Source organism: Ooceraea biroi, chromosome 4 (assembly GCF_003672135.1).
Source record: "Ooceraea biroi isolate clonal line C1 chromosome 4, Obir_v5.4, whole genome shotgun sequence".
In the NCBI taxonomy this organism is placed as follows: Eukaryota; Metazoa; Arthropoda; class Insecta; order Hymenoptera; family Formicidae; genus Ooceraea; species Ooceraea biroi.
Window position 1 is genome coordinate 1,345,769 of NC_039509.1, and position 21,448 is coordinate 1,367,216.

The 21,448-nt window shown below is 47.7% G+C and overlaps 2 protein-coding genes across 2 annotated transcripts in view; one reads left to right on the forward strand and one right to left on the reverse strand.

The window, feature by feature from the left end:
* The window catches only part of LOC105285578 (atrophin-1), a 123,642-nt gene that overhangs the window by 36,168 nt on the left and 66,026 nt on the right, over positions 1–21,448 (reverse strand). The window contains exons 4-6 of the mRNA XM_026969003.1: positions 8,370–8,437; positions 5,056–5,273; positions 229–545 (exon numbers count right to left, since the gene is read on the reverse strand). Of these exons, the coding sequence (XP_026824804.1) occupies positions 229–545; positions 5,056–5,273; positions 8,370–8,437 (603 nt within the window). The remainder of the gene's footprint in view (positions 1–228; positions 546–5,055; positions 5,274–8,369; positions 8,438–21,448) is intronic.
* LOC105285577 overlaps positions 1–21,448 on the forward strand; it is a 117,358-nt gene that overhangs the window by 28,102 nt on the left and 67,808 nt on the right. The window contains 1 exon segment of the mRNA XM_011349840.3: positions 8,587–8,630. Coding sequence (XP_011348142.2) covers positions 8,587–8,630 — 44 coding nt within the window.

The following is a 21,448-nucleotide window of genomic DNA, read 5'->3' on the forward strand; positions in this document are numbered from 1 at the left end:
AATGACGAGAAAAATTACACTCCATAAAATGTTTATTGTATCTGAAACTTGCCGTGATTATATTTCGCGAGAAATATATGTTGTACCGTGAGACAAAATTTCTGTAACGCATTCATAAATTACATAAAAAGACGTGAGACATATCGGACGAATCACGAGCTTTGGTTTCACGATTCCGTCGCATCGCGTGCACCGCGTCACATAATTGATTACAAATGCGACTCTTACTCCTCAGGGGTGAGTATCATCTCTGACTTTTTTTTGCGGCCGCGCTTCTTCGGCTGATGCGCCAGCTGGGGATTGACGCTGGCGGCGCCATTCATCACGAGATTCATCTGATGATGTTGCGGCCCGGGCAGCGCCCCGGGCGGCGTCGACGTGGGTGTACCCAGCCCAGGTTGGGCACCGCCCGGACACGTCATGTTCTCGGGATTGCCACCGCCGCCGCCACCGCCTGGACTGCTCGCCGTCCTCATGCCGCTCATCGACATCTCCTCTTCCACGAACGAGTATGGGTCCACCGGTGTCTCGCATTTTATCGCGACCTGGAAAAGAACACGCAGACATTTGAGAGATACCTGTCGAGTAGCCATCATTTTTGGTGCGCTGTCGCAATGCCGAAATAATGCAGGAGCTTGGAACATCGTTTTGCATAGGAAATGCTTTCTCGCGCTTGGACAGTGCCGTTTTAGAAGCGACGAACTGCTGGGAGGGAGAGGAAGAGAATGGAGAACTTGTGTGGATCCTGGTACATTAATGTTATTCAAAACGAGACACATTCTATGGTCGACCGAAAATGAAAAATCCGCAAGATGCGATCCGCGGTGAGAGCGTGTCGTATGCGCTGACGCGCCCTGCGACCGTTCCACGATGAATTCCGACGCGTCGCTCCCTCGTTACAGTATTAAGGGCAGACAGACGCATCGCCGAATTTACTGACCGAGTTTCCCGCGCGTTTCCCCTGAATAATACATACGGGCGGAGGGAAGGAAAACGTCGGCGGGCTGTCGCGCGATATCAACCCCGCGCATATTCCGGACCGCGCGCGATTCTGACGGCTGATGCGCGATCCCGGCCCAATTTAATTCCACCGCGCGGAATTACGCCGCAGAATTTTTCGTCGCGTCCGCAAGCTTCGACGACGGTGACGGCGACCGGCTTCCGGAAAAATGAAATTTTTCTGCAGCACGTAGCGCACCGGCGTAAAACATGTACCGACGATCGCGGACACGTACCGCGGCGATCATAAAACGTATGTATCCCAGCCGGCACGGTATGTATGTGTCTCGATGCCTTGGGGGAAATAGTAATAGCGCGCAATTGCCTCGTGGACCGAAAATACGCGGGCCGCGTACAACGTATCAGCAGTTCGCGGTGGTAAAACTGCGCAGCTGTGTCTTTTTTCCTCTTTCTCTCTCTTTTTCTGTTTTTTTTTCTTTTTTTGACAAATTACACGAACGGTAGACGCGGCCGCTGTTCATCTCTCATCGCACTTCCCATATCTGCCTTTTACATTAATTAAAACCAAACTGAACCAAGTTTGAACGGTCGTCTTTGTCAGTTTTCGAGTATCGTGGCGGAAAACGATGAGAAATTAATTAAAATTCTGATTAATGTTTTGGAAAGCTACAGAAATTGATGTACAAGATCTGTAGGTTAATTTTCATAAATGACAAGCTCGAAAGGACTTAGATATTTAATTACAGGTTACATCATCGGTTTCAACGTGAAGGAGACCCAAATTATCCTTTTCCCGATTGAGTACCGTTGTGACGATATTAATGAGATAGTATGAGATGATTATCGAGACAGATATCTGAGTGACGTTTCGCTCGCTGATTCTTCTCAACGTTATCGCAAAAATCCGATACCGCGGACTAAAATAAATGCTTGGAGCGCCACACTGTCCCGATGAAATCAGAAATTATTCAACAAGCCGTTATTGTATTCTGAAGGCTGTCAATAATACGATAATTTAGCATACCGATATTCGCATATTCAGCACCTGTAATTTTAATACGCTCTCGCGCGCGCGTTACCGTCTATTTCAGCAATGCAGATGTGAAATATCTCGCGAGGAGGAGCAACATCCGTTTTGCCTTGCGCAACGTTTCATTTCTCCGCCTAGAGAAATCTGCGTAAGGGGAACAGCGATTTTCGCGACAACAGATTAACGTACAATCGCGGAAGAGCCCTCGTCGCCCTTTTTCGGCGCTCGCCCGAAAATGGAAGTATGAGAGATAACGTGGCGCGGGAAGGGGGATGAGGTTGCCGAGGATTTTTTATCGCGACATAAACATCCCCTCGTTTGCAGTTTTCGAGACCTGGTCCCCCGGACTATGGTCTCTCCCAGCCCAGCCGGTACTCCCGCGCTCTTGACCCCGTGATAACCCCGTGAAATCGAGGTCGAAATCCCGCGGAGATAAGGGCCGCACTGACTGGTAGTTACCGATAACGCGTTATCCCTACTCGCTCTTGTCCTTTTTCACGGGGCTCACACGAAGGTCGCCGACAATATTGCGCGAGCGATAAGAACGTGCGCCCGCCCGCACACCGTATCGTATTATTATTTGCAAACAAGAAGATCGTCCGCGAGTGTCGGAAATGCAGCCCGACGTGTTTGTTTTATCCGACGATATTGCAGTATAATGTTTGCATTGGAAGACAAATAGAGAAATCTTGTTTTGCGAACCGTTTGTTGCGCGCAACTCGTTTCTCCATTGATGCGAAAAGCCATTAGTGCGTCATGTTTTTCGGGAAGATATCTGTCGTTATGATAATAAAGTATGTTTTTTCCGTACGATTCCGCTGCATAATATGTAAAAATAAGAATCGAATCATGCTGCGAAGAGAAAAGTCAATTACAATTTGATTCCCGAGAGATATTCTCTCTCTCCCTCTCTCTCTCTCTCTCATGCAGAATATATAATTATTTAATTTAATATAATTGATCTGCATGAAGATAACACAATTTCCCATCGTGCGAGAGAGTGGCATACCTCTCCTTCAAGTTCGCATCCTTTCAATTATCCCGAGAAAAAAAAAATCGTCCGTAAACTTAAATGGCCGGCTCGTTTACGCAGAAGCAATCGGACGTCGGGATCTGGAAAAGGGTTAAGCAAAATAATGTGATGCGGGATCCAGAAAGGAGGAGCGCGATAATGTGGACGGGGAGACGGGATACGCGTACGTCCCGATAAATCTGGAACGTGTTCACGGTTAACAATTCGATCAACGGAAATTCGCTCCGCTCGTCGGTCGTTCATTCGTTGAAATGAGCACCTGGCAAAATCGAGATCGACCGGTCGTCACGTCACGAGATAATTTTTCGAGAAAAAGACTATTGATCCTGACAGCGGCTAACAACTTTGCGGATAATGGCAATTTAATATCGGATGAAATTTCTGTAATTCGCACGCGATAGCGCCGATAGCCAGATTGGTGAGCTGCGCAACCTGCAATTAATTCATGAGCGGAAAATGCGCGTACTGATTGAAGTCGCTGAAAATTAGCGCCGTCAAAATATTCATCGGCATCGCGCTCGCGTTTCATTTGGCCGACTGACAAAGTGAAAAAAAAGCAAACGTCATTTGAAAGATGTAACAGGTTTTTTTTGTTTCTCTTTCATGTTATTTTGTTTTCATCATATCTCGCTCATTCTGCTTCTTGCGTATAAATCACAAAGTCGATATTATAAAATTCGATTTATCACAAAGTCGCATTGATTAATTTATACATTATTTCCCGTCTATAGATCTGTTTGATACAAGTTGATCAATTTTTCTCTCCGGTTATCGATGTGATAATTAAACCAATAAAACATTTTTCGTTGAAAAAATTCCAAACAGTGAAATATTACACAGTTATTTCAATTTGCATCACATAGGTCCGTTGCTCCATATTTGACATCAAATTTCTCGATCTGGCTGAAGGAATTATGCAAGACATAAATGAAACGGCATTTAGAGATATCTTCCGTCCATGAAGAAAGTGAAAAATAAACAACACCGCACATCCGCGGCTTTCATTCTACCGCGTGATAGAAGCAACGTTGCGTAAATAGATCGTAAAAGTAACATGAAAATGCAAATCGTCGCACGCGGCGATTGCGAAAACTCTCTGGAGTGGCGATTGCGCGCGTCTTTAGTGCAATTTATTGCTCGTAATTTTGATTTCGAGGTGCTAGACATGCCGATACGGCGGATCCTAATGAGAACCGTCTGTGTCCTTTATTGGCCAATAATTTCAGTGCTTTTATGTGCGCGATTTTCCACGTTCCTTTTGATGTGCATAACAAAAGTGCATTTTCTCCGACGTGTTACAGCCGCGATCAGCAATTATTCATAATTTCATTGCCACTCATAAACTCTGCGATTCGCGGATCTAAAATCACGATAATCCCACGATAAAGATCGTATCGCGCGGACAATGAATTCTTATCACTACCGTATTAAGCAAACGTCATCTTGTCATAAAACAGCGTATTTGATTATTTCGCAGATTCGCTTTTAAAGTGCATCTAGGAAACGAGATGTCGGAACACGGAATTCCGGATTATCATATTAGGTTGCGCAAATTAGACGAAACTCCGCGTTCAACCCAAAATTCTGACGTAAGATCGATCGAGTATACAACCGTACGGCCGTTACGCGCAACCTCGCGGCATAATTGTAGCTATCACGCGCATGTATCACCGACAATTCCGCAGGCGTAGCATTAATCCCGACATTTAAACCTCGTGAACCAGCCGCAGCATCTCAATTATATTCTTCCCCGCACGTTATGCCTCGACGCAAAAAGGAGAGAAGGCGCATTCTTGCCGCCTTGTTTTGCCCCGTAACTTCCCCGTGATCGCGATTTATTTTCAAGATAGAGGCGATCAAACGCGGGATAATGCAATCGCGCGAGTCGGTCGAATCACCTGAGCTTCGAACGTCGCTGCGGCGACGTCAAATCGCTCGAGGGAGAGAAGCCGGGCTGAGCGGAGTCTCGGGGGTGACAAGGGGATGGTCGACGGGGGGCGGGCGGGGATGCAGGCGAATATGAAAAACTCACCTGTCCGAGGGCGGAGGCGGTCGAGCCCGGTTGCTGGGGTTGATGCGCTGTCGCCGATATCGGCGTCAGGGGCGTGTGCGGCGTGTGCGGTGTGTGCGGCGTGTGTGGTGTCAGCGGCGTGTGATACTGCTGACTGCTGTCACCGCCGGTGCTCCTCATCTCGAGGTCCGGACTCGTCTCGTAACCGTCGTCCCTCGCCTCCTGCTTCACCATCACCCCTGCGCACAGAGACAAGGACAGGGCGACGCCCTTTAGATTTTCGGTACGCTCATTCCTCGTCGCTCGCACGCTCGCTCGTCCGTCCACCCGTGGCGAAGCTTCTCGAGAGACGGAGCTTCCCCGGGCGTCGTAAAGCGGAAAAATTCTCCCGCGCGACATAGTCGCGTTATCGCAGGAATTAACCCTTTATAGTTGCGCGCGATAATAACATGCCCGTCCACGTTCCAGTTCTGCCTCGCGAAGGGTCTAGAGTGAGAAAGAAAGGTGAAACGAGGGTTAAAATTTGCACGAAACCTAACGTTTGTAAAAATAGAAACGATGCAACAATAATAATAACGAATAAAGTGACGTAATATTTATATGAATGTTACATTTGCGTCGTGAGCGAGACAGCTAGATCGATAAGACTCGTGACTCGTCCCGTTTTATTTCAGCTCCTCGGGACAACGGCAGGACGTCAAGCCCTCGTGTAACGGCTCGTTAATCATTTCCCAAGTTTCTTCTATTTTGCTGCCGTGTACGTACACGCTAACTAGAATTAAGCTAGCACGAGTTATCGCGCTATTAATTCGCGCAGGAACTCCTGTCACTCATCTCGTCTCGTTGTATCGCGAAATACTTCCGGTGCGTAACTGGGAGAGCGGCCGAGTGGCTCATCGAGTGCCGTCTAACTCTAATCCCGGCAGCTACAGGTAAACGGGCACCAGTTGAATTTTCCGACCGGTTTAGACGTGGTTGCCGAGCGCGATTCGTCAGCAATCAAACTGCGCGCTGAACTTTTGATATTTGTTCGCCGAAGTTTTTTAGGTGATTGAATTTATCTTTTCCACGGCTTTCAGATCAGATAGAGGAAAAAGAGAAAGAGCTCGCTAAGTTATAACTTTCCCCGGAGGCTCGCGAGAGGTGAAATTTACCGTTATTTCTCGCCGATAACAAAATAATTCTCGTGCGCAGTATATAAAATAAACGATCGCTTAAACTTTCGTCCAAATAAAGTTCGGGAAGCAACGGGAATAATTTTTATCGGTCGTCGAAACTTTCGCCACTGCATCTAATCTGATTTCACCACTCGTTAACGAAAGCTTTCGCTTATTTTTTGCCGATGCAAAAATATGCTAATGGTTATTACGCATAAAAAGCAATATGAAATCATCCGCGTTTTGTTTTCCCATCGAATATCGAGCGGTCAGCACGAAAGAACACAACGCGCCATGTTTCAAAGCCATCGTCAACCGATTCAATAATACACCGCGGCCGTAAAGCTCAAAGTAGTGCCGATAATTTGATGGAGAATAAATAAACGAGGCATTTAAGTGATTTAAGAGATTATTGTATGATCCACGGGCCGGACTGCAACCTTTCGTTCGGTTCGGTATCACCCCGAACACAAGTTTTATTGCCGGCGGTATCGTCGATGGTAATTTAATAGCTGAGGAGTACCGAGAGAAACGAGTTAATCGCTCGTCAGAAGATTTACCGGTTAACTGTTGAAAGCACCGGGTTACGGGCAAATACGTTGAAACCGGCCCGCCCGTCCAACCCGTCCCCGCTCGCGGTCCGGCGACGCGTAGAATATTGTTCAATTGACCCAGAGAAAAATATTCCGCGGGATTGATGACTGACGGCTCGGTGAGACGACGGGTGTTTGTAATTGGCCCCGGATTTTGCCCGGCGCGTATATTTCGGCACGATTGTCGCGCGCCGACCACGCATCGCGTCGATGCCACCGTGGCGGTCCCGTTCACGCACGATATTTTTTTACAATTTCGCACATGGATCGTCGCAATATCGATCCAGCGAACGTCGTAGCGTGCCGTATGTCGCGCCTTTTCTCACGTTTTCTCGCATCCTCTCGCATTTTGCGTTCCTCTCTCGCCCGGATCTGCCGAATTTCTTTTCGAAAAACAGACGATCGCAGAATCGCGCGCGTGGAACGATTATTGCGGCGCGACTTTTTGCCGTTTTACGACGGAGTTCGCGACGAAAAGTGCAGCGATACAACATCGGCAACAGCTGGCGATGTGAGCCGTGCCTCGAAGAGCCTCGCGATTTTCCTGGCCTTCGTTTCTCGCGACGACAGGCACGGCGAACACGCGCGTCGCAAGGGAGTCGGCAATTTATCGCCGTGAAGGCAATGACGCTCCAAGCTGGAGTCGCATTATAACGAAAATTAATTTCGCAATAAGCTCACGTTTGAAATGAAGCTTTTTCATCGATTGCGCGCGACGCGCAATTTGCGAGAGGGCGAGGAAGAGCGCGCCCGCGCGCGCGCTCCTTTTCGTTGTAAAATTCCACGCGAATCTGTTTAATGGCTCGCTCGCAATCGCGAATAAACGCAGGCACGGGCTTTTTGCAGAGCGGTAGTGCACGCATGCATGCATGCAGGTACGCACGCATGCACGCACGCACATACATACGTATGTGTGGGTCATGGCGACCGCATGTTCGTCGCACGCGCGTGCTTCTCGCTCTCGCCGCACGTTTGTCGCGCAGCAGCGAAAAATATAAAATTAATATTGTATCTGGTCCGCGGGGCACCCATCTACCTCTGGGGTGCCTTTTGCCGTGATAATCGCGCGATATTGAATCGTCATGAGGCGGGTAATTTTTTTCCCGTGCCCGTTTCGCCGAGAGGCTGCCGCTGCCACGCGCGGTACGCTAAAATACCAGAGTCAATATTTTCAAATATCGGACGTTTGATATTTGCAAATTATATACGTACAAGAATGGCCGTTCGCGCGCGCTCTCGCAGCTGAAGCGCGGGTTACGTGCAATCGCGCGCGCGCGCGCGCTAGTTTATAAAAGGGAGTTCGGCCAATAAATTTAATGCAACGCTAATTTAATCGGAAGAAAATTTCGCTAGGTAATTTTTTTTCGGGCCCTAATTAATGAGTGCCAGCATGCTGCGCCCCTCACGTTGCGCGCGCGAACTTTTATTGCGAGTTGCGGCAGTTTTATTTCGCCCAGTGGTCCCGGTAATTAAATGCAACGTGCGTTGCGACTTAGCGTTGAATTAGCAGGATTGTTTGTCGAAGTGTCCCGCGCAAGGGCTGTGATACGGAAGAGAAGTCCGCGAGACGTAAGTTCGTCCTCACCTTGAGAACTTGCGCAGCTCATCGTCGTCGTGCCGTTTGGTCCTCCATTCTGCACCGGTGACGGATACCTGAAAGCAGAAACGACGGAACATTCGTTACGCAGTGGCTCAACGTTAGCTGTCTGAAACATAATTAATCGTCGCCATTATCTATTAATTAGAATCAGACCTGTCAAGCTTCGCCGTTTCACTGACTGTGAACTCTCTTTGATTTTCAGAAGCGAACTTTCCGGAACAGCGGCCGGCTACAGCGCAGCAACAGGTAATACTCTATCCAATTGTCTATTTAATAATAAGTTATCTGTTAAGATTTAATGCAATTTGATTGAATGTGGGTGTGTATCATGGCGAACAATTGAACTCGGTACGGGCACACGGTAACACGATCAGCGTAATCTCCGCGCGCGCGAACGCACAATATATTTATTTAATCATTCTTAAATGTAGGAATGTGCATATATAATTTTGTGAATTTAGCTTTGCATTAAAGCGACCGATCAATAATCTAGGAGCTAATTATGCATTATTTCAATATCCTTTTGTCAGCGTTTTTCCAACATAATTTAACGTTTTATCGAATTTTCCTTTGATATCGAAAATATCGAATATTACATTTGACAAACCTGTTACGAAAGCGCGGCACTTAATTTAATTAATTTTCAAATTGGCTGTAATGTTCTTTTAGTTAGCTCTTCCCTGTCACGTTTAAAAGGGAGGACCGGGGAAAACGGTTTTTCTCTAATTATAATTTCCGTAATGTCATTGTCTTTTATCGGGATAGTTTCTTGCGTGTGTTTTCATTTGCGCTCAAAGCGAAACGGGGGAAGGAGGGAAATTCGCTTCCCTTTTTTTTAAATCTGTACTGTCTTAATTCGCTTTTATTTCTGCACCAGGATATCTCGGATTACGCCACGTTATATTCCTTATACGTTAAACTTTTTTTACGGTTATCACGCAAATATTCCGTTGCCATATTCTCCTGGTTTCTCAAAGTTACTGCACAGACGAGACAAGTGAATGAAGACCCCGTGAGTTTTATAAGTTTCAGTTCGTGTGACGTAACACGACGCCCCAACTTTGCCCCAAGTTTTTCCTTTCATTTCATTAAAACTTGGCGAGAGACGCGCCCGCGCAAGTTGGTTAAGATGCGTTGCCACGACGGTAGTTATCGAAGAGTAATTATTGTCGTGTACGCTAAAAAACCCGCAGGAAGCGCGATAAGACGTACGGCGTAATAGCGTCTAATTTACGTTCAAGTGCACGACGTACCGATCCCGATTACGTCACGAACAGGTTATAAAGATATGCATTAAAAATTTAAATATGATGCCGATGCAACGATAACGCGAGCCGCCGCGCGCCTTTGTTAATCGGCTGCACGATATCGCTTTTCATGTTCGTTTCCCAAATTTCGCGCACGATTTTTCAACGACCAGTATTTTCGACATCAATGAGAAATTTATAAAAAGACATGATTTTACGCCATCGGTTGTATTACGCTTAAAACTCAACAAAATACATGATAGCGTTCCTACAATGTTACATTATACGACCAAATATAAAAACACTTGATCCGAAGCGGTCCGATAAGTTCAGACGAGGTCAAGCGAAGTCTAGCGAGATTCGACAAAGTCCAGCAAGTTCAGGCGAGGTCAGGAAAGGCCCGGCGAAGTTCGCTTGCCACTTCCTCGAATAATCAACAGTCACGACGCACGAAAACGGAGGCATGACGCAATTTCGTGTGACTACGCATTCCTGGCTAAACGGTGCCGCCGTGATTCGCTCAATTAGGGATTACTCGCAAAGAAAAAAATAACGTCAGTTTTCTCATAATAGGGGGGAGGGGAGTACAACGAGAAGCAGGAGGAGGAGGAGACCGCGATGTCCCTCGCGATGCGAGATGCGGCCATTTAATTGATTGTGTCGGCCGTGTGGACGCGGACGGCAATTATAATCGCGTCCTCTCTCCATTTCGCGAGGTCCCTCTGTCTTCTGACTAATTATGAAGCACGGTGCGCGCTCTCGATGCGCCTGTTGCCATCGCATGCGTCGAAATCGTTTCGCACGGATTACAGATTTACCGCGCTCGCACGCGCGCGCACTATTACAGGCCAACGTCGTCGAACGACGCTTAATTATCGCGCCTGGCCGAGCGGACGGCCGCACATACGATGCTGCAAAGTGTCGGGAGAACAAGAGTGAATGAGACATGCCGAAGAACTCGTCAGGAGCCGCCAAGTTGAACTTTAACTGCTATCGACCTTTCCGCCGCTAAACTGTCCGTTAAATCGTCGGCAAACAAGGCAGAAATGTGCCGCCGCGATTTACGGGCGAATCGGCCGCGTTTATCATCTCCACGTGGATCAGGCGTGAAATAACGACGCTTTGATTGATCGTTCCTTAAAAGTTTCCCCTCGGCGCGAGGCGCACATTATCTGTATAGTGAAACGCGAACGTACGCGCATTTTTACCGTAAGGATTATGAAGCGAGCGTTATCTGTACGTCCAGCTGCGAATTATGCAAAGTACCTTTTTACGCGCGTTTTACTTCACGTCCGCTTGATGTGCAAGGTAGTTAACGCGCGGTTTTTGCAGTCCACTGTCGTCATCCACTATCGTGTAGTGCCGTCACCGTCTGGCATTGCCGGTTAGAAGGCGAAAAAAATGTCGCTTGAATGGTTTAATGATGACAATTATGCCACTCGCGAAAAAAGAACCCGGTAGCAAAAGATCATTTGTGGTCGCGGTGTGTTCGCGAAGCGACGCCATTGAAGTTATAAATAGCGAGGATCGGCGGTGTCGACGTAACGCACGCGGCATAATTATACCATGAAAGTAACTAATCACTCTGTTTTCCATGTCGCAAAGAAGAACAGGAGGTACTTTGCCGAGATTCATCATCTAGAACAACAGGCCGCCAGAAAAATTTCTTCCTCGCGATGCTAGTCGTCATGCGACTCGTCATCACGGTGCGGAGGATTCCTAATTTCCAGCGCGTAAAATAATTGCACGGAGTTTGCTCGCGGTTAGCTCGAGATCGTCGAGGATCGACGGCGGTCGGGGGATGAAAGTCTGGCACGGAACACGGGGAAGATTATCGGAGGAACGTTCGATATCTGGCGTTTCCCGTTCGCGCTTGCACGGGACGACGCAAACTCCATTTCAGTCGGTTGCGGAATCGGCCAATTACGATCTTTGACGTTGCTAAGCCTCGCGGAACCGAAGCGCGCAGCGACGTCGGGATTATCTAATGAGGCGAGATTATCTCCTCGCGGGAAGTCGCAATTAACGGCTTAATTCGTCTCCGAATACAATCAGACACGATCGGGCGTCATGTCTGCGAGAGGGCACGTGGCGCGTCGCGAGGGTTGCGCTCAGAAACGTAACAAACGATTACTCTCTTGGACCAAGACTTGTCGTCCCTGCTCGCGTCTCCTGTTTTTCTTCTTTCGTGATATTCTTATCGCTCGAGAGGGCGTTGAAATATTCTAACTGTGGAAGCAGGGAGAAACCTCCGAAATCTATCTCTTCCCTTAATGACAAGCGAAATGTCCATTTTATCGCGTAACGAAACGATGAACGGAATCCATGTCTATTTATGTCTATGTTTAATGTTGAATCGTGTATAAACATATTGTGTCAAGTAACAATGAATCTGATGATGTATGATATATATATATATATATATATATGTATGAATATATGTATATATCACAGTAAAATGGAGTAAATCATTTCCGTTACCCCTCCGAGACCAAAACGACGAACTGAAGGCAACGCGTGCGAGGGGACAAGGACGCGGATATAATACTAATACGTTCGCAGTCATCGGATTGGTTTACTCATGGATGGAGTCTAAAAGCTCTGTCACCCGACACTGGGGAAAGTCATTCGATGAACCATTGACGTCGGTGTAGGCTCCAACAACACGGTAGTGCTGTCCTCTCTCTGTCTCTCTCTGTCTCTCTCTCTCTCTGTCTCTCTCTCCTCTCTCGCTGCACGTAGAGTTGTTGCTGCCGTTTTCGGTAGAAATACACGCGATACGTGTAATACTGCCGTGCGGATACAACGGCGGCACAAATATTTTGCGCGAGACTAAACGCAAATATTGCGGCACGCGCCACGATATTTAATATTGCGCTCGCGCGTCAGCTCTTTTCCATTATTCCCATCTTTCTCTCTCTTTAGATATATATATATATATATGTATGTACATGCGTGTGTGTATATACATAAAGGATATATATTAAAATCCAGATGTGCATTTTCGAAATCGCGGACACAAAAACGGGGGCCCGAATAGCGTGCCGTCGGCCGTGCACGTATCGCGCGCGCGAGCCATTTTAATTTCATAGCCGCGCATTCAATATCATTTTAACGCCGCGAGCCGCCAAACCGGAGCTAATAGGCGAAAAAATGTTTTTGTTGTCGGTGCATTAATACGGGAACGCGTGGCGTTTATCGGTGATATTAGTTTTAAAACGCCGTCACTCGGGAATATTCGTCCTTTCGGCTGTTTTTTTGCCTCTCCCTCGAATGCCGACGAAGGTACGCGCGGTATCCATTGCGCGATCGTATTTTCGAACGACGGCTTGGTATAATTACATTACATTTCTATTTTCGTGACGAAAGATAACAAGAAGAATATTAATATCAATATCAACAGCATGCAGATATACGTATCCATCGCAAAGTATAAACTAAACCGTCACTCTGCAAAATCAGAGCAGAATAAATTTGTATCTATTAATCCTCGTCATTCTCGAAACGCGCGCGCGCGCGCGCGTGCACGTCATTCATCAATGCGTAATTCATAATCTTGTTATCCGTTCCTTATTCCGACAGACGGAATTAATATCACACTCGTGGGTAATAGCCGGCCGGGCCGCGCGACGTAATTGGTAAAACACTGGGTAGCACAAACGATTTCAACCCGTTTAATCATACGACTGCCTCGTCTCGAATCGCGATGCGTGACGCACTGCGACAACGACACGCATCCACGACTGCGAAATTGCGCGACCACGACCGTTCGCAGGAAGGAAGGAAGGAAAGGAAGAAAGAAGAAGAAAGGGAAGAAGGAAGGAAGACAGAAACCAACCAGCGGCCGCCGTCGACTTGCGTAATAACACCAAGAGAGTCGGGGCCCTAAATATCATAATTATCGTAGATCGGGAGAAAGAGAGAGAAAGAGGGGGAGAAAGAGAGAGACAATCCATCGCTGTATTTCTTTACGTGGGTTTACTCGCTGTGCAGCGGGGGTTGCGAGGGGTGAGAGGGGAGGCTTCTAAACCGTTCCACCGTGCAATTACAGTCGGCGCAATAGTCCATCATTATCTAGAGACGAGTCTATCAATATTGCACGACCGCGTCTGGATGAGGAGAAAAAAAGAAAAGTTTCCCGCATGCCTTCCTCGCCTCGCATTTTACCCATCTTTAACGGCGAATCGTGGTCTCGCGTATAACATTGCTGAAAACCGCGCGGAGCGCACAAGTCGCCCGGCTGTCGATGACGCGCAAGAATTCTTGCTCTCTTTCTTTCTCTCTCTGCTCTCTCTTCTCTCTCTTTCTGTCTGTAACTCTGTCTCTCTTTCTCTTTCTCTCTCCCTCTCGCCGTATGTATTTTTAAAGAGTTTTACGTCAAGGTTACGCGACTCAAGGCCGCCCGAGCGATCTTTTTATTTTCTTTTTGCGAGCACGATCGGACGACTATAGCACGACGTATGGAGTATCGTCGCGTGGAGTGCATTAAAGCAATTTGCGGGACACACGCGAAACGGAAATAATGACGGATTTCAAAATGAACGTTGATGATGCGGACCGTTCAGTCATTGTCATTTCTCTTTTGCATGCAGAGTGGAGCACGCGCGGCCGCGCCAGACTGCGTGGTAAGATCTGTTTCATGTAGTGATTCATGCGTACAGTTTCTCTCGTCTGAAAGGCATATCTGTAAATTAACTGGTTTATCAACCGCGTTATCTATCTGTGTCAAAGGGACCTTCGCGCGACGCGTGCGGAGTGTACATGTTGATACGCGTGTCTTCGCACAAGGTAACTAAAGTAGAAATTAACGAGTCCGAACTGGAGAACACGAAATCGCATGCGGGTCGAATCGGACATGATTTCGAAATTGTAATTTTTAGGTGAGACGCGATGATCAATAACGATTTGTTCCCGGGATTATCTTTTTGTTAATGATACCTTGATTAAAAATCAACGTAATGATTGCATCAATTGTATATAAATCTCAAATGAGCTACGCGCGAAAGAGTGAGAGAAAGAAAGATTTTTATAATCGTGTGACAATGCTTGCGTTGCATAATAAAATCATTGCGTTTGAGTTTTTGTCGAAGGAATCATGCGTGTCTTACATTTGCGTTTATGCATTTGAAAGTTATAACGTAATGTGCGCACATGTCCCGCGTTTAGCGTACTGTACGAATCGTCCTTGTTTTATACACAAACTGGATTCATTATATTTCGCGACGACACCCGAGGGGGGCTCTAACTACATGTAAGCCCCGACACGCGATACAATTTTTTGCCAGGTATTCCCGTGATCAACAAGCAGACAAACGTGTCTCACAACTGCAAAAGACAGGGCGACGTGGCAGAGAAAAAAACGAGGCAAGCGACGACGAAACAGTTACGTAAAATGTTGCAGTCCGGCGATGCTTACGATTCGATAAAACGACCGAAGTGGACTAAGTTAGATTTATTTCCTTTCGCGAGTCAGAATCATTCGCTGCATCCACTTCCACAACGAACATTTACTCGTCGATGGTAAAAAAGAAGAAAAGACGGGGCAGAAGCTCCTACTTTCTTTTTTCTGCCAGGTATTATAAGAATCAGGCTTTCGATTTATAAATTGTATTAAGCTACTGTGTTGTCGTGTGCATCTTATGAAAAAAGAATATCTCGGCGTTGCAGTAATGCTGCATGTAGCAATATTCTACAATTTATGTTCCATACATATTGTACTATTCCGTACCGGTCGCAAATGAATTTCTTGAGAAAAAACCGAGAACCTAGAAAAGTGTATTACGCAGTCAATATTATTGCACAGTGTTTCAACATATTACAGTTCCATATGTGTAATGCAATCAGACCTAATATAAATTTCCGTTTCTTTCTCTTCTGGTTCGACCAGTATTGCATTCGCGATACAACGTTACAGACGTCATCGCGGTTTACTTTCTGCTCTGCATTCTCTTTTGCAACATCTGCAGACGTTCCGCAAACACCACGGAATCATATCGCTATCAAAAAAGATTTCCCATATGAAGAAGAAAAAAACAGAGGAAGAAACACGAGTTAGTCCGCGTGGCAATAGGTAGGTATACCTCGCATCCAGTGGAATCGGAATTTCAATTTCAGACACGTTCCCGGGAAAAACACTCTCAAAAATTCGGATCAGCAACGATTGATGAAAATTCGTGGAAGCATACCCAAGTCTTTCCGGTACGCTTACCCCGCGAAGGGATCGACGTTAGACAGATCACCAGTTTCCTCCACAGTAAGCTATATTTCCGCGAGATCTTGTATCGCGCGAGAAAATTACGCCCTTAAAGCATACCGCTAATTCTCACACACATAATTGTGGCGCGCGCGTTTCTCGCGCCTCCCGCGAAAAAATGGCACACACACAACCGATCGGAAAAAAGTAAGAAAACGGTACATTCGCGGAAACGTTCGCAAGGGCACCAGTGTTAAGCCTCAGTAAGTGCGCACTTTCGCGAACGGAGTTCCTGGCGCGACAACGCGTCAAACGGCACGTTTTAGCGGACATTATCGCTCGAGGAAGCCTGGGCCCGGCGCATTTTTGCATCATCCTGCAATCCCGCGCGCTTTCACGCACGCCGGTAGGTGTATCCCGTGTAATTTTCGCTTGCGGGAAGCGGTATCCGTGAATCGCCACGCGCAATGAAACATTTTTTTAGATACTTATCGCCGGGCCGCGTTTGCGTCTTCTAGCCGGTTTTGCCGCTTTACGGCAGCTCCGAGATATCGGAGTGCGTTTAACGTTACGTACCACCTGCGAATCTTGCGCGCGTATGTAAGTGCGTTAACAGATATGCGAATTTGACGGGAGCACTTTTGAGTCCTTTCGCGCAACTGCGCGCCGGGAATACTTTCTATATACGTAATATCCGCGAAATTTTGCCCGTTCCGGAATACCTGGCGTCGCGTGATATCACCGTGCAGCCTCGCAGCGCGTTTCTTCTTCAACGGGTTTCTTCTTCTTCTTCTGCACGGAACGTTCCAGAGCGAAACGAAGACGGTGGTTACGACGAGAGATTTCCGCGGAACTTTGCGCGACTTGCATCCTGGCGTGCGTCATCGCCAGAATGGCGTGCGTACCACACGTCACTCAAAAATCCTCGGAGGAGAGCGACGTGTTCGCCCAAATGTGTTCGAGAAGTGACGACGTAACGCGCGAGAAATGATGCGCTCTGTGCAAAAATTTTTCTTTTCTTTTTCGTTTTTTTTTCGGTGAAACGCGCGGAATGCGGAGAGATCCGAGTTGAACGGTTGCGCGAATTGGGAATGCTCGATCGTGTCGATCGCCATTGGTGAAAAAATCTAGCTGCGATGCGCCTCGAGGGACGCTCGTTCCGATAATCGTAATTTGTCAAGTTTGCTTCTCGGACTGTTCCTGCAACCATGGCGGCGGTTCCTAAGGTCGCGCAGGCTGAAAGGAGATAAAAGATATCGCCGACCTCTCGACGTACAGTCGCCGGCAACTACCACGAAGCTGTAGCTGTGGAATTTTATGGCTGCAGGTCGGTCCCCACCTGATGCAAGACGCAACGTAAAACCGCATCGAGGGTTCGCGCAACGTTAATCGAGTAATGCACGAATCTATGGTGAACAGTGAACGTGAAAAATTCGGTTTACTCAAATTATTTTAATAACGGTTTTTATTTCGATTTCACGTCGCATAATTACGTGTCGTATGTATATTTCTTTTAAGACTATTAGGAATATTAGAGGTGTTTGATAAATCGGACTGCGAAATTAAATCCATCAGGCGCGTCATCGGCATTATTCATCATTCGATTACGATCGATAGGTCGGAGATTCAATATTCGCGGTCAAATCGAATAACTCAATGACGCAGGAAACTGATGGCAGCGATGAATATCGGGATTAACGCAAAAGTCGTTACGCGAACGGTTCCATGCCATCTGTGTACACGTACTTACGACTCTTATAATTTAATTAAAAAACCGATCAGATCTGATTTCGTTCGCGGCGATGTTGCCACGCGAGAGGCGGGAGTCATTCTTCTCGCTTCTTTCTTTCGTTTTTTTAATCAAATCATGTATAATAATTTAAATATCGCATCCCACGTGCTGCATTGTTACAAAGCACTTTTTAAATCGGTACATTCGCAAATCGTCTTCTCTTTCCCGCGAGCGGCACCTAAAAACACGTCAGCGGGGCGCTTTTGCAATTTAAAAATCGCGTCACCTTAGTTATCCGCTCGCTCGTGAACTCGCTCGAACGCGCTCGCCGCGAATAATTCCGCCTCGCGGTCCACCCACCACTCCCGGCAACAATGGCGACTCCGAAAATTCTCCGAGCTGCTCGAAAATGCTGTACGTGTGCGAGTGTATGTGAGGTGCCACGAAAGCGTGAGAGAGAAAGAGAAGGAGAGAGACATGTACCGAGCGAGTGAGCGAGAGAGATAGAGCGAGAAAGCCGGGTACAGTCGCCAACAACGCGTCGCTGCGGAATTTCGATGCTCGATGAGAGAGAGACGAGGAGAAACGAAGCGAGCGAGATCAAGAAAGCGTGCGGGCGCGTCGCGGCGCCTCATCGCAACGCGGAAAACTGCATTTCGTGCGCGTGCATCCGCGCGTTCGCTCGCTCGCTCGCTCGCTCGTTCGTCCGCCCGACGCGTTTCCTCTCCGCTTCCGACGCGCTAATTCGAAAATACTCGGAATAATTTTCAGCCGGAGCTATACCTGCCCCATGTACTTTTTATGTGCCGCACGGACCTATGTACCGAGCGCGCGCGGGGCCCGGATGGTACATACGCGTACATACACGTACATGCACATGGGCAACGGTGAGCGCGCGCGCACGTACATGCCACGGAGGTAAATATACAACGTATATAAGGGTAGCGTGTAGGAGATGGTTGGTACATAGAAGTACTTGCTGGAAACGACTAGGGCTATATTGGCGGGGGTGGAGCGCGGGGAGAGAAGGGCAAGAGGAGGAATGGAGAGAGAGTACGTTCTCTCTCTCTTTCTCTCTCCTCCCTCTGCGAAGCTGTCTCTTTCTCGTTCCATCTTGCTCTTTCCAACGCTCGCACGTAGCGAAGGCTTCGAGCCACGTTTCGAGACGTTTCCATGCATCCGCACCGTGAATCGCTCGCCCGAATCGCAGCTTAAGGAGAATCCTTACGACCGATCGATACAGCGTGATGATTCACGCTAAAAATTCCGAGCTGGATATTTCATATATTTTAAAATATAAGTGTAATATTAGAAATTAAATCGTATGACAGAAAAGTCACAGTTATTTTGCAATCTTGGACATCAAACTTCGAGAAGTCGCGCCAAATGCTAAATACGAGAGAAAATCTTTTCATCCCCTGAAATGTACCCTTCCGGTTCTATAAAAGGCATAAAATGTGAGATATACTAAGGCGAGAGATGGACCCAGGCAAATGCGATAGGTTGAAAAAAAGAAACTCATCTTTCCTCGTCGACGAGGAATTCGAGGGAGCAGAGGGTTAAAGAGGAGCCACTCGCGTTCCTCGCGCGAACTATCGAGCGTCCGAGCCGCGCGCGCGGCAGGGTGGATCGATGGTGCCGGGGGCCAGGTGCCTGCGAATTTTGCGCCGTTTCGAAATTCCGCGCGAATGAAGATGATCTGGGATCAGAGAAATAGCACACCAGTAATACAACACTTTTCGCCGAAACTCCTCGGATTGAGTTACCAGCCCGGGCGCGATGCGCTCTGGCCGTGTGCGCGCGCGGCCACTCGGCGCGCGCTCGCGCGCGCGCCATCGGATTCAACGGCGGGGTTTCCTCGTGAAATCGGAGCCCCCAGTGCTTTTTACCCCGGCACAGGAACGGAATATGTTTGAAAACAAAGTCCCGCCTACGGGAAACTTGATTTCTGCCAGGCTTTCGGCCGACGAAATTCTACTTTCGCGATTCTCTTTGCCCCTTTTTTTTTCTTTCTCGCGACTGCTGAAACGCGCGCTTGCATTTTCGCGTGGGGAAACGGTTGACGCACAGCTCGCTTTCGGTTAGCTTAGGCACGCGCACGTCGACTCACGTTTCTGTGTACGGTGTCATGTAATCCGCGAAAGGAGACGTTTAGGATAATAACTTTGCGTCTCCCGTTGGAAGCAAAGTTTTACCGGACTGAAACTTTATAGGATTTCCTTCTTTTTTATATTTTATACATAGGTACATACACGAGTCCGCGTTACAATCAAGCGAAGCACCGCTGTTAAAAGCGATGAGGGCGATATAGGGTTAAATGAGGGTAATGGACACCGCTAGCGAAAACGTCTTTTACTCGCCGTATAACGCCGTTCGGACAGATCGCTGTAATAAAAATCAGGGACGGCCGACATTTCCTGGTGGTGCGTTTTGCAACTTTTTCAGACTCGACAGCCGCATTCCCGCGCGGCCGGCGTTGGAATTCACCGCGCGCGCGTTTATTTATCGCAACATTAGTCGTCGAAAGAGACAGTCGCGTGTTTTTCAATGCGCGCGAGGGGGAGCCTACCTCCGCTGTCATCGTCAATCGTTATCCGGGATTCTTCCGCGGACAATATCGTCGCGTTGACGCGAACGATTAAAATCGCGGCGCAAATATAAATCCCGCGCGTCAATGCGCGATTCTCTTGAATCAACGTCAACGGCCCCGCGATAGTCCGACTCGTTAACGACCGCGCGATTTCAATGAAGTACTTGCCGGGCACGTCAATCGTAACAACGATATTACTACAAAATGCCGTTACACGCTCTCGCGCCCTGCCCTGCTGCCATAAGTACATTACGCGGGAGCGGCATTGTCCGCGAGAACGACGAAGGACAGTGTGCAATCTAATTCACGTCGATCTTAATCCTTGCTAGAGGAGCGTGCGCTTGCGCTCGCGCGCGCGTGAAAAGATTAAACCCGCGACTTGATGAAAGGGGGTTAAAAAAGAAAGCTCACAAATCCCATTCTCCTCGCTTCTCTCTTGCTTATCTAACGGAACCTCAGCTTATTTAGAATTTCCAATCGTATTAGGAGGCTTCCCTCCGTGCAGCTTTCTTTACGAGTGTCGACGGATATCTACGTTTCGGGAAACGGCGCTGAATGAAATAATCAGCGCACTCGGTCTTTTAGTGCAGATATCGATTTTCAAGCTGTCTCTTCCGTGACGCGAAGACGACCTTACGTTTCTCAATTTTCTTGCATGATCCCTTTATTACATGACTCTCTTTTCGATTCGTGTCATTGCGCGTCATTATCAGGATCGTACTTATCGTGTCAATCGCTATTTCTGTTTCAAATGTCATTTCCTCGTTTCATTTTAGTTTAATGACTCGTTTCTTTCCCTCTTCTAATTAAATTAGGTATATCTCCTCGGAAATCTCTAGATCGATTCTTCACACATCAACGTGATTGACGGCGTCTAATAAAAGAGACGATATGCAATGCCGACTTTCGGAGTCGATCGCATTCTTAGTCGTGTGAATATTTCATCGCGGCTAACGTTTGTCCGGAAACTTTTCCGCGGAACGGAAACGGAAGGAACGGGAAACCAACGAGCGACCGGGCCATGAGACACGCAGATGTTGTCCCCGATCCTCGATCAGAATGTCGGGGAACCAACCGATCCGATGGCGGCAGTGTGCGCGTTTCGCGTGGGGTTCGTAGCTACCCCTAAGCCGGGCTGTGGCTGGTGCTGGTGCTGCTGCTCGTTGCTAGGGGAAACCTCCAGAAAACTCTACACACACACATACATACATACGCGCGCGCACGCACGCTGTACACGTACGTACGCGCGTGCAGGCGAGCCGGTCGACCCGTACATCCATCGACGTGTACACGCACACACAA